At 33.9% G+C, this 14,376-nt stretch overlaps 1 protein-coding gene and 1 long non-coding RNA gene across 11 annotated transcripts in view; one reads left to right on the top strand and one right to left on the bottom strand.

Moving 5' to 3' along the window:
• sh2d3ca (SH2 domain containing 3Ca) overlaps positions 1 to 14,376 on the bottom strand; it is a 100,758-nt gene that overhangs the window by 15,210 nt on the left and 71,172 nt on the right. For 4 of the 9 annotated variants that reach the window (XM_087270210.1, XM_087270216.1, XM_087270212.1 and 1 more), the window contains 4 exons: positions 8,587 to 9,014; positions 6,295 to 6,369; positions 4,356 to 4,480; positions 1,008 to 1,498 (listed from right to left, as the gene is read on the bottom strand). In XM_087270210.1, the coding sequence (XP_087126336.1) occupies positions 1,008 to 1,498; positions 4,356 to 4,480; positions 6,295 to 6,369; positions 8,587 to 9,014 (1,119 nt within the window). Of the gene's footprint in view, positions 1 to 1,007; positions 1,499 to 4,355; positions 4,481 to 6,294; positions 6,485 to 8,252; positions 8,403 to 8,586; positions 9,015 to 14,376 lie in introns of those variants that run through there. The other 5 variants (XM_087270211.1, XM_087270217.1, XM_087270214.1 and 2 more) reach the window with 2 other exon arrangements.
• Positions 1 to 14,376, top strand: part of LOC147835010 (uncharacterized) — a 76,265-nt gene that overhangs the window by 2,210 nt on the left and 59,679 nt on the right. For both annotated transcript variants that reach the window (XR_015500845.1, XR_015500844.1), the window contains exon 2: positions 1,015 to 1,532. This is a non-coding gene — a long non-coding RNA (uncharacterized LOC147835010). The remainder of the gene's footprint in view (positions 1 to 1,014; positions 1,533 to 14,376) is intronic.

Below are 14,376 nucleotides of genomic sequence, written 5' to 3'. Positions count from 1 at the left end.
CATTTCAGCAAACTGCCCCCTAGTGATCTGGAGATACAAAAACGTATTTATTTTTGCCTATAACTACTTAACCGATTGTCCCAAATTCATAAAATTTGTCTCTTTACATCTGATGGAGCATGCCGAATCCGATAATGTCTGATTTTCCCAGGTCAGCCATTTTGTCTGTCGGCCATTACATACTTCATATGTATTCAAAAACACTTTGTTTGATGCTCCTTACTAACCTTTTGGCCTCTGGACTGCTTTGCTCATTTTGGCTCTGGACTGCTTTGCTCATTCTGGCTATGAAGTGCTTGGCCCCTTAATTGCTGCTTGCAGCTATATTTATTTTTATTATTATTAAATAAGCAAGTATTATTATTAATGCATATATAACAGCTAGTTTTATGTTTTAAATTAAAGTTAATTTTATATAAAGTACAGCTCTCAGCTCTAATATTATCTTTAAAAATGTACACCTGCATACTACACATTTCATTAAACGCAAATCATAGTAAACTAATTTTATCAACATTTCTGTCAATGGATTTTACTACGGTTTATGTGAGGTTGCTTGACCAAAAAATGCTTATAAAATTTTGTTACACTGTAAAAACTGCTTGGTTCCACACAATTCCTTCAAGTTGTCCCAACAAAATTCTCAAGACTCAAGAATTGTTGATTCAACTCAATTTGTTTGTTGTAGTAGTATTTTTTGGAGTTGTAAGGTCAGCGTTGAAAAGTGTGTGGGATTTAGACATATTGAACATAGAACTTAAAATATATTTAAAAATATATAATATTCACTTAAAGAATAACAATGTGCACTAGCAAACTAGATACATTTTGACTTCATATTGACAAAAATATTGCATAAGTAGGCCAATTGAAAAACTATTGTGCTCCAACTAATCAAAAATCTAACAGATTTACGATGTTTTGCTACAATTTCTTTACACATCTTTTAATGTCATTTATAAGTAATGTTTTCGTTGTTTCAATTAAATTTTTATTTGTGTTTTTACCGTGCAGTCAGCCTTGGTGATGTGCTTGGCGGCCGTTTTGGGATCCACCTCCGCCAGAAGCTCCTTCACCCTCTTCAACACGCTCATCTCCAGAGGTTTATTTTCAGGTGGCAGAAGAGTCGACTGGTATTTCCCTGGTTTGAAGGATGAACTAGTCTCCACCAGGGGGAGCATGAAGCCCTCCACCCCGTCTGGAGCTCCAGAGCCCAGGCTTTGGCCCTCCTCCACCTTCAACCTCTCTACGTAGCTCTTGCAGGGAGGAATGGGGGCTTGTCCGGGTCTCAGCTCACAGTAGCTGCCGCCTTGCTCTAAACTCTCAGATTGGTACCCGTGAGCAGGTGTGGAGTAAGTGCTAGGGCCCGTTTCTGAGCAGGGAATGTTGTTATTGGAGGAGGATGGCGAAAGGTGGGGATCGCTGGAGCGCCTCATCACTGGAGAAGGCGGGATGACTGCAAGGACACGTCCACCTGAACCATGTCTGTGGCGGGAGACTGGAAACACCATTCAAATAGCAGGTTTAATTGGGTAAGTTAAGCCTTAAATGGCAAATATTTCAGTGCTTTTGTTATATATCTGTATTGTATCTGTAAATATAATATAGTGGTTCCTACACATGTCCACTAACCGCCTCCCACCTCCAAACATTTCTACTTAACTAAACACTCCTGATTCGACTCACTGAAAATACTCTCAAACCCGCTGTATACAAAATCGTCCCCTATAGTCTTAAATAGTGCACTGTTTGAGGGAGCAGACATTTGTAACCATAGTGGACATTTTGTAGAGCACTCAATCAATCCCATAATGCACTGCAACGATAAGTGTACAACTGATGTATATTTAGAGGATATAGGGAGCAGTTTTGGATGCAGCCCTGAAAAAGGGGTCTTACACAGTGCAAAATGTGCATTGTTGGGGTTTCTTCAGCTGGTGTGTCAGCCTGGGGATTGTTATTTACAGATCTTGCAAGACCTGAAATGGTTGTGTCGAATACTGGGGGTTATGCAGCAGTGGTTTTGTACTGGGGAACAAAGGAACTCCTTAGACTCCATGACCTAAACATGATCGCTGAAAGTCATTTTCAGTACCAATTTGGTTAAGGTGGCCTTAAGAAATAAACAAACAAAAAAAACTTGGCAGAAAGACCAGAATACCTAGTGCTTTGCAAGTGTACTCTGAAAATGGGACAGGAACCGCTAATGTAAACAAACTTCGAAGCACATTGTAAGTAAACCTAAAGAACAGAAAACACTTAGATGAACTGTCTCATGTACTGCTATTTTTTCACTTTCTATTTTTTTTTTAGCAAATTTATTTTATACCCCCTATTAACCAATTGGGTGATCTTTCTAAAAAAAAAAAAAAAAAACTTCTCAAAAAATTGTATGGGTATCCAAAAATGACGCCATAGTTACCACAAACTATGGTTTACAGCTGGTCATTAAGCCAGAGGAGCTGAAAGTTAATTAAAGCAAGTGGAGTTTCATTTCTGATAGATGCTCTTAGAGGCTGACCAATCAGCAGATGACTGGGGCAGTTAACCAATCAATGCCAGCAGACTCATTAAATAAAGAAAGTTATAGTCCTCGATACACATTCAAACATTTCAAATTACTCTACAAACATTGTATCCATGTTTTTTTTTCCATTGGAATTCAATGTACAATGAATTCCATCAAAATGAACAGTTTGTTATTTATTAATGCATGACAGCACCGTCTGGTATTATGTCTGCATCGCCTTTTATTTTGAAAAACATATAACCCCCGTCAAAGAAAGTTTTCTAACTTGAGAGAAACGTTGTGTGCATGTGTGTAGAAGCATACAGTTTCCGAAGTGCAAGATTCTGCTGTATGATAACCTTGGATAAAAATATCATGGTATTGTGATTACTGCTTCAAAATATATTCTTATAAACTTTTTTACCCTTTGAACACAATGTATTTTAATTTGAGAAAAATTTATAATTTTTCGGAGCAGTAAACATGTTAGGCTAAATAATTCAAATGAATCATTGACTCCTGCTGTCTTCATTAGTTTCAAAAACACTGAGTTCTTTACAATTTAAAATTGCATTTTTGCATATCTTTTCTGATAGGGATATTGATGTTCTTAAAAAAAAACATAAATAAAATATCTTACATATATCATAGGAATGGTATAGCAGAAAATTTGGCAGTTGTAAAACCTTGACTTTTCCAAATCGCGGTATATGAAAACGGTTATCATCCCATGTCTAGACATGACACGTCAAGGTTGTGAATGAAATTTTATGCATGCTTATGGCTTGGTCATTAAGTGTCATTCACTCGGTTAGGACCATATTATGAAGGTATTTTTGGTGCAAAACTCCCAAGTAGCTGTAAAAGTGTATTTTGTAGTTGTAAAGAATAGCCACAAATGTGTGTCTTTAAATCTGTAAAGGGGGTTTCGGTTTCGAAGTTCAGCCGCCGCAACTTTAGAGCGGTGACGTCACGCCCCCTGAATTTCTCTGAGAGTTTTGGTTGGCAGATACATAAGTTACTTTTGCACCAAATATCACAGTGATGTTTGGTGCAAAAGAGCGAGAAACGTAGATTTGCAAGTGAAAAACAGTGCTTGACACTCTTAGCGGCAGATTTGAGCCGTTGCAGTAACATATTTGTGTTCGTGCTTAGAACAAAATAAATCAAACATTATACACGCCTTCAGCTCTCTTTGCGTGAATACACATTCTAATCTACAGATGGGCAAGTTTTGTCTTTGACTTCACATTTCTGGATGCAGGTGTTTGAATATGTTTTGCACCATATTCACTGCAACAGTAGTTGCAAAGAACATGAGCGGATCAGTATTTGTGATTTTTCCGATGGGATTTGTGCACCTGCATTGAAGGATTTAAACAGGTGTAAATGTTGCGTTGTGTTTGTTGGAGACAAAAAATACTTACACACTTGCAAATTTGCTCTGCAAGTACAAATTTACTGATACACATTTGCAGATTTGCTCTGCGAGTACAAATTTACTGATACACATTTGCAAATTTGCTCTGCGAGTACAAATTTAGTGATACACATTTGTGGCTATTCTTTTCAACTACAAACTACACTTTTACAGCTGCTTGGGAGTTTCGCACCAAAAATACCTTCATACATTATAAATGCAAAGATAACATTGTTTGTCATGACATCTTGATGTAAATTTATCACAACCTGTTTTTATCTTTGTCATTTCAGAGACAATAACCTATATTTATCAAGCTACATAGTTTAATTATGCTTCTAGTAGGTGTCAGTTTGTTTTAAACTTTTAATTCAGTATCAGTGTGATTAAATATTCAGGTACATGCATGAGAGTGCGTGGACTCACTGGCGCTGTAGGCAGGGGATTGAGGTGTTTCCCCCACAGGGGACAGTGGACAGCGGTACTCTTGGATCTGATCCATACTCATGGCACAGTTCCTCATGGCATCCTTATGGTGCACTGTGGAAGGGCTGGAAAGGACAAACATGCAATTAAATCCTCCTTTCTTTGACAAGACATCTTAGGTTTGGCTATATGCAGTTGAAGTCAGAATTATTAGTCCTCCTGAGTTATTATTGCTCCATTTTTTTTGTTTCCCAATTTCTATTCAAAGGACAGATTTTTTTTTCAACACATTTCTAAACGTAATTTTTTTAAATAACTTTTTTATAATAACTGATTTCTTTTATCTTTGCCATGATGACAGTACATAATATTTTACTAAATATTTTTCAAGATACTAATATTCAGCTTAAATTGTAATTTAAAGGCTTAACTAGTCAGGTTAATTAGGCAAGTTAGAGTAGTTAGAAAAATCATTGTATAATGATAGTTTGTGCTGTAGACTATCAAAAAATATTTCTTTAAGGGGCTAATCATTTTGACCGTAGAATATATATATTTTTTATTCAAAACTGCTTTTATTCTAGCTGAAATAAAACAAATTAGAAGAAAAAATGTTATAAGGTATACTACCGTGAAGTTGCCCTCCCACCCAACACAAAAAATTGTGCTGCAAAAATATTCGTTTGTGCTGTTTTGGCTTTTGAGATTTTAAAATAATATTTGTAGTAGGTCATTCAGTGGTCACGCAGATGTTAAAATATTAAAATATTACTCATTTAATTATGAGCGGTAAGGTCACCAGCCCCCCAACATGCTCCAAAATTAACCAAAATAGTCTTGTTGGTTTGTGCTTTGTTTGTGCTGGTTAAAGTTCCAGTTGTGTTGTTTCCATTATTAAAATATTACAGATTTAATTAGTAGCGATGACATCACCGGCCCTTCCAACATGCTCCAAATTGAACCAAAAAAGTCTTGTTGGTTTGTGCTTCGTTTGTGCTGGTGAAAGTTTCGTTTGTGTTGTTTCTGTTATATAAATATTACACATGTAACTATGAGTGATGACGTCACCAGCCCCCCAACATGCTCCAAATTTAACCAAAATAACCTCGTTGGTTTGTGCTTCATTTGTGCTGGTTTGTGCCAGTGAAAGTCCTATTTGTGTTGTTTCTGTTATTAAAATATTACACATTTAATTAAGGACAATGACGTCATCAGCCCCCTGACATGCTGCAAATTTTAGCAAAATAGTCTCATGCTGCACAAACGAAGCACAAACAAACGAGACTATTTTGGGTAAATTTGAAGTATGTTGGGGCGGCTGGTGACATCATCACTCATAATTAAATGTATAATATCTTAATAGCAAAAACAGCACAAACAAAACTTTCACTTGCACAAACGAAGCACAAACAAACAAGACTATTTGGGGTGAATTTGAAGCATGTGGGGGGCTGGCTGACCACTGAATGACCTACAAATAGTGATTTAATATCTCAAAAACCAAAACAGCACAACAAATATATTTGCAGCACGAACGGAGCACAAAACGAATGAGACTATTTTGTTGTCGTTTTGTGCTGGGTAGGGGGCCAACCTCACGGATGTGGAAACCTGTGAAAAATGCCTTGCTCTATTTAACATAATTTGTGAAATATTTGAAAAAGAAAACACATTTTACAGCAGGGCTAATAATTTTGACTTCAACTAAATAGCATTTTCAGGCTCTAATTGTGAATAACAACACATTGCACAGCTACAAGTCTACAAACATTCAGTGCTATTGTGATCCTACAGACAACATGCACAGAAGCAAGTGAAGGGTTTCCATGTGGCCAAATCTGTTTGGAAAACTGAGTGAGAGGGAGTAAGTGGGAGAGGGGGTCTGTGCCAGCTGTAAACACACATAAATGCACACACACACACACACACACACACACACCAGCTGTTGCCCTCCGCTGGTTTCACCTCTGGCTCGACTGTCTGAGGCTCATCTGGCTGTGTAGGCTGGGCGACACTGATAATACAAGACATCCTACATGAGCACATCACTCCTGCATCTTTGGCACATGTGCATATGACCAATTAAAAGATTGTGCATCTATCAATATGCCCAATTTTAGACAGCCGAACTGTAAGAATGCAACAGGATTAGGAGATAAATTTATGTTGGTTCTTGATCAAATATGAACACAGGAAAATAGACATAATCAAAACCAAACCAAGCAAACAATAACATAACATAAGATATAACATGACAATAACATAAAATAATACTTCAGCCAAATGTTTAACAAAACATGTAATGAAACAAAAAATATAGCAAATCTAGTTAAAGTTAATGAGACTACACATGGTGGTATTATTATTATCTCTAAAGTTTGATTGTTGGCGGTCACTATAACCCCTAAATAAAATAACTAAGCTAACACAAAAAAACACAAACACATTTTTTAAAAATAAAATGAATACAAAAAGCAAAAAATAAATAAAATAAATTATATATATATATATATATATATATATATATATATATATATATATATATATATATATATATATATATATATATATATATATATACAGTTGAAGTCAGAATTATTAGCCCCCCTGTATTATAAGCGCCCCTGTTTATTTTTTCCCCCAATTTCTGTTTAATGTAGGGAAGATTGTTTCAGCACATTTCTAAGCATAATAATTTTAAAAACCTATTTCTAATAACAGATTTATTTTGTCTTTGTCATGATGACAGTAAATAATATTTCACTTGATATTTTTCAAGACACTTCTATACAGCTTAAAGTGACATTTAAAGATTTAACTAGGTTAATAAGGTGAACTAGGCAGGTTAGGGTAATTAGGCAAGTTATTGTATGATGATGGTTTGTTCTGTAGACTCTGAAAAAAAATTGCTTAAAGCGGCTAATAATTTTGTCCCAAAAATGTTTTTTTTTTAAATTAATACCTACTTATATTCTAGCAGCAATAAAACAAATAAGAATTTCTCCAGAAGAAAAAATGTTATCAGACATACTGTAAAAATGTCATTGCTCTGTTAAACATCATTTGGGAAATATTTAAAAAAGAAAATAACTATCAAAACGGGGCTAATAATTCTGACTTCAACTATATATATATATATATATATATATATATATATATATATATATATATATATATATATATATATATATATATATATATATATATATATATATAACAATATATATATAACAATATAATAAAAAAATACAACAAAATAATATATATAAAACAAACAAACAAATGTGCCACTGTCCAAACACAAATATTAAAAAACACAAAACTGAAGAAAGCTTAATATATTTACAAAACATAACCAATTTTAGAAATGAAAAGAAAACAAATGAAAGAAATAGACAAACAAATAAAAAACATGTCATTGTTATTATGACTAAATAAAAAATATATGGTCACTAAAAACAATAAAACAACAAAACTGAAAAGCAAAATAAAAAACAAATCTAAACTAGAAACAATGAGTTGCGTCCAGAAGGGAATTTGCTGTGTGAAACATATGCCGGAATAGTTGGCAGTTCATTCCGCTTTGATGACCCCTAATAAATAAGGGGCTAAGCCAAAGGAAAGAAAGAATGAATGAATAAAACAATGCATGAGGAATTAGTTCAGTAGTTGATCCATCCTGATATTACAAGGAAACAAAAATATTTTACATATTGGCAGAAAAGGGGCTAATTTGTATGAATTAATACTATTTCATTCATATAATAATAATTATAATAATCATAACAATTCATTTTATTTGTAATGCAAAGCTCAAAGCGCTACAAGGCAAAAACAAAACAGTAAAAACAATAAATAGGAAAATATAACAATAAGTTAGATAACAATAGATAACACCTTAAAAACATTACTAAAGAGGTGAGTCTTAAGAAGCTTCCTAAAACAGTCCAGAGAAACGACATTCCTAATGGTAATGGCTAATGCATTCCATAATATCGGCACACGGTATAAAAAAGTAATACCACCTATGGTGTTGTTTGAAAACATAACATTTTAAAAAGATGACGTGCCCCCAAACCCCTAAGCTTAACTGTCATTGGGGGATGAGCAAATTGTATCAAAATATATGAAACAAAATCATACAAATTCATACGAATTAGCCTCTAAATCAAAAAGTTATGAATTTCCGTGAGATAATGTAGGTTATAGATAATGTCTGCTGAAGGTCTACCTGTGAGGAATGATCTTCTCTGTCGTGAGTCCATCTGTCATAGTAACACTGCGTCTCTTGATATGCGCCCCCCTCTGGGCAGATGGTGAATATGCAGATCCAGGTCTTCCTCCAGCTAAAGCAAACGTGGCCTCCAGGTACCTCAGTGGCAGCGTTCGGTTCACCGGACACAGCAGCTGGGCTCCTGTTCGCGGACACACTGCTCGACCTGTACCAGCGTGGTGCCTGACCAGCGTGGGGACAGAATCAAAGCTCTCATTCTCCAGCATGTACTGGATTTTAGTTTGTCCGCTTTTGACCAGGACTTTACTGATCCGACAGTGTATCACTTCTTGCTGCCAGCGACAGGTCAGGACATAGTCGCCCACTGTTGACAAGGAGTCCCGTACTAGGAAGTCGCCGCTGCGTAGGACCAAGGTTTCAGAGGCCTGTGTTGGAGAAAAATAAAATAGTGGGATTATTCAAAGAAATGTTGCAAGCCGGATTCAAACCTACATTTCTCAAATGTGCATTAAAGCGTAATTATCATCAAAGATAATCAGCCACTTTTGACTCATACGTAGGGCCAGACAGAATCTGCTGACATTTTCTGCTATTTCTGCTACTCTAATTCTGAGAATTTTGTAAAATTCTGTGGATTTATGCTAAATGATTTTTGGAGTATCATACCTAAAAGCTCAATATATAAAATAAAAAATATATATCTTTTGAACTTTTATTATATGTCTACAATGCAAATGAAATCCATCTAGATCCACTAATTTGGTAAAAAACAAGTCTATCATAAAATATATCTACTAAAAGGAAGAAACTATTCCTTTACAAACTGTATTGTAAATAAAAAAAAAAACTTTCATATTAGTCAATAATATTACTGAAATTAATTAAAATATGAATAAATATAAATTTACACACACAAGTAAATAAATAGACTCAAGGATAGGCTAAAAATCTGCAGATCTGTGGATTTCTGTGTGCTCAGATTCTGTGTGGGCCTACACATACGTTATTGAGCTAAATAGTGCAGAAATCTTTGATAAAAAAAAAAACAACAACTCAATATTTACAATGAACCTCAAATATGATGTATTAATATCACGTCATGGAGGCCCACACTCCCTTTTAGTGTGTGTGTTCTGTTTCATTTACTGATTTCGCATGACTGTTCCTTTGTATGAATGTTACTTGTCATCATAAATGTAAAATAATTAAAAACAACTTTCAATAAATAAATAAATAAATAAATAAATAAATAGTGCTGATTTTTGATAGAATAGAACTGATTTTGAATAGCAGAATTTTCTTTTGAAGTATAAAATATATATAAATAAAAATTGTTATAAATTAATTAAAAGCTAATTAATAATTTATATATTATTTTATTAATTTATTCATAATTAAAATTTTTTGTTTTACTATTTTGTTTACAGGTTTAAGAGTTTTCTCTTGATTTCTAGAAAGACTTGATTTTCTTGATTCCACATTTGAATACCAGACTTTGTCTAGAATCATGTTTTAAAATATTTATAAAACTATAGTAAAATAGCCAGTATTTCACTGTTGATGCCCTGAATGTTTAGGTTTATTTCTATTTATTGTCAAAGACACCTACATTAAATTAATTGACTTTAAATATCAAAAATATTTTTTAGAACTTTACACATGATTAAAGCAATAAAACCTACACAGCAAAATCGACAGTGTTAATTATACTCTGAGAGAGTTAATTTGGTCACACTTTATTTTGATGGTCCGTTTGTTGACTGTAAGTTACATTGCATCTACATGCCAACTACTTCTCATTAGATTTTAAGTAGACTGTTAGGTTGGGGTTAGGGTTAGTGTAAGTTAGCATATACTTGCAAAGTTTCTGATAGTCAGTTAAATGTCTGTTGAAGGAGCAGTACCAGCAGATATTTACCAGACAGCCTACTAATACTCAAAATGGATAATCAAAATAAAGTGTTAGCGTTAATTTTAAAACTTCACCAGTGTATATATAATCCACACTAGCCAGAGTTAAATGAATAATTACAACAGTATAATTAAGTATTTAACTCAAGAGTTAAATATTTATTTCTTGTTTTCTCAGTAATTATTCATATACTTTAGAAATGCTATACATGCTTTTCTAGTCTTGCATTATAAAACATTTAAACTTAATTATTGTTGCTTTAGAACTAATTAGTTGCATTACAAACCAACCCAAAATCACATTTGAGAAAGAGAAAGTACCAAATAATTTTCGCTGGTTCCCAGAGCAATGTCATAAGATATTCTTAAAATACTGTGCGCTAAGTAGAGCAGAAGCACCTCAATTTTTTCTTGACACTTCTCCATGGCTAGAATATATGATTGATGACCTACACATATATGTACATATACAGTTGAAGTCAGAATTATTCGACCCCCTGTTTGTTTATTTTTTTCTCCAATTTCTGTTTAATAGAGAGAAGATTTTTTTTAGCACATTTCTAAACATAATTTTAATAACTAATTTCTAATAACTGATTTATTTTATCTTTGCCATGATGACAGTAAATAATATTTTAGATATTTTTCAAGACACTTCTATACAGCTTAAAGTGACATTTAAAGGCTTAACTAGGTTAATTAGGTTAACTAGGCAGGTTAGGGTAATTAGCGAAGTTATTGTATAGCGATGGTTTGTTCTGTAGACATTTGATACAAAATATAGCTTAAAAGGGCTAATAATTTTGTTCTTAAAATGGTGCTAGCCAAATTAAAACAAATATGACTTTCTCAAGAAGAAAAAATATTATCAGACATACTGTGAAATTTTCCTTTCTCTGTTAATAATAATTTGGGAAATATTTAAAAAACAAAGGGGGGCTAATAATTCTGACTTCAACTGTATGTCATACTACCAGTGTTAATGAGCTCAGGCTTTCAATAGTTACACCAGTCAGAGGATACTGTCTACACTATCAATGTTAAACAACACTTTACTCTAAAACAGAGTAACACCAGGATTTTAAAGCAGTTTTGCTGTGCGGTGTTATGACTGATCCGATTTTTACTTTAGTCTATTTACAATATTCTAATCTAACATATTCTTAAACTGTAAAGTATATTATTAGTTAAGTGTGTTTCAACTGAAAAAACATATCTTTGTATTTTACCCACGTGCATTTTTAAAAAAAACACTGGACGTGCTTTATGCCTGTGCTCCAGCAGATGGAGCTACAGTACACTGGGTGAGGTCAGAAGTGCAGCATGGGGGCGTATCGCCATGGTGACTGGCTATAGTTTATAATAGAGAGGGCTGGAGTTTGTCTTTTCTGCAGCTCCAGCAGGAATACATTATGCTAATGCGCAGATGGCGGATCTCAGAGTAGAGACGGCGTGGGCTGCAGTTTGACGGCTCTATGGTGCAAAACACACACACACTTACAGAGAAACCCAAATAAATGCACACGAAAACAAGCACATTTACAAAACAAATACATAAAGAAACTACATCTAAAATGGCTAACAAAGTTTTTCCTTCACCTACTCATTAGTTTGGTTTATATATCGGTGTATGGACTTCTCTTTGACGTCCATTGTCCTCAAAAAAATGAAGTGTGTAATCATTATGAAGTTAAAATATATTCTTATTATTATAGTTTAACATGAAAAGACAACTGTAACTTTTCTGTAAGCTACCAAGGGGTGAAAACTAGTCTTTTCCTTCAGTTTATTTGAGTAATAGATTAGGATTTTGGGAAGGCTGATAATGTAAAACTGTAAAAATATTTGTTTATTAACAGTTTTTCACATTTTTCAACTTAGTTTTTCTCATTTATTAATGGTTTTGGATTTTGAACCTTGATCTATCCTTCAACTTTTAATGCTGAAAAGTTTGAAAAGTCATTTTATTGACATTTTTATTAGTTTGAAGTTATATAATTCAATTAAATCCATCTTTATTTCTATAGCGCTTTTACAATTTACATTGTGTCAAAGCAGCTAGAAGTTGTTGTAAATTGAAATTGAAACTGTCAGTCCAGTTTTCAGAGTTGTAGTTTAGTTCAGTTCAGTGTGGTTTAATTTTCACTGCCGAAAGTCCAAACACTGAAAAGCAAATCCATCGATGCACAGCTCCACAATATCTGATTTGGCGTTGTACGTTACAATACGAAAACTTGGTAATAAACTGCCGTACTGTTTTTGTTTTTGACTTAATTCTCTCTATATAATTCTCCTGAAATGTGTTGTTATGGTAGTGCGGGGCACAAAGTAAGCAGGTTAAATGTAACACGAAGTTTAAAGTATTTGCTCAGGGTTAACCATGGCATGCTTCCGAGGTTTTCACCACAGTGTCAGCAGACATCCTCCTGCCAATCATTAAAAACGTTTGACAAAATTTGGAAAACACTTTTTGCAGCATAAAAGTATTTTTTATTATGGTTTATATTTTTTTATTTTAAAAGAATCTGTGAAAGTATGAACAGTAAGTGAAATCTTATATTGTTGTGATTGCCGTCTTCTAGGCTAATAGATGACTGCTTGCCAGTTTTGAGGAAAACAGGACAAAACGGGGTTAGTTGTAACATGGTACTAAATTTAAGCCACACACTGTTGGACACCAACTAAAGCAACAAATTTTTTTGGGAATTTTGAGTATAATGTTGAGAACTTTTTATATTAAAATGTTTTAATAGAAAAAAAAAAATAATTTTATCGTTAATAATGCAAAAAAATATGCAGAATTAAATGAAAGTGAGCCAATTACTAAGGAAATATAGCTACTATTTAAAGTAAACTGGATTTAAATTAGTTTTATGAAATTTGTTTGTTTAAGCATGTGTTATCTAACTCTCTGTCTGTTACATCTTGCCTCGAAGGTGGGGTAAATAGTAACATTTTCACTCCTGGCACTTTTGGCAATACTGCACAGAAACGATAGTTCTGGCGATCATAATTTCAGTGCTCATTTTTAGGAGCCTTTGTGTGTTGTTGGTAAAAAAATAGGGTTTGTTTAACCTCATTACTTCATTATTTGGCCAAACCCAAAAGTGTTACTTTGTGCCCCTCTCCATTACAAGCTGCTATAATAGTTGTCAATAACTGTCAAAAAGTCACTTAAGCTGCAGTGTTAAATTCTCATAATCAAAAGTCCACACAGCAGAGATCAAGGCCCCTAATGCAAACCTTTATGGATAAAAACCTGTGAATCATGAAATACAACACCTGTTAAATCAACATTTTTTTTACAGTGCATAGATGGTCTACAGTTCTTACACTCAACATGTGATTTATTTAACCCACATAAGCTGACTGAAAACATTATTTTGGTTAGCGTTACATAACTTTCGACTTGAGTTTTCAATGGTCGGCTTGACAAAAAAAGGTACCAGGATGATGCAACAATTGCTTTAAAGTATGAAATGAATGACTGGATTTTTACACAGTTTGCCAGGTTAGTGCTTTTAAGTCTTTTAAAGATATTCAGAGTCTTGTTTGAAGCTCTTCTTCTTGGTGAAGAAGTGTATATTTAGGATGTGTTCATACATCTTGTATGCGTTCATGTGGTATTTTTATCAGTTGTGAACTTGTGAAGAGCTTATGAGATGTGTAAAAGTGGTCCAAAGTGTGACAGGAATTCCTCCTTCACACATATCTGCTGCAAAGAGATGCGTTTCTTGTGTCTGTATTGAACTGTAATGTGCAACATCATGACTATGGCGTGGTTCATTTTGATGTCTTTGGTTTGAGTTGTGTTTATATTTCAGTCGAACCACACCAGAGATTGTTTGAAAGTGGAGTGAGCTCAAACTCTCCCAT

The sequence above is a fragment of the Danio rerio genome, chromosome 10 (genome assembly GCF_052040795.2).
Source record: "Danio rerio strain M-AB ecotype USA chromosome 10, GRCz13ab, whole genome shotgun sequence".
Lineage (NCBI taxonomy): Eukaryota > Metazoa > Chordata > Actinopteri > Cypriniformes > Danionidae > Danio > Danio rerio.
Note: the sequence above shows the minus strand (reverse complement) of the source record. Positions and strands in the feature narration are given on the sequence as shown.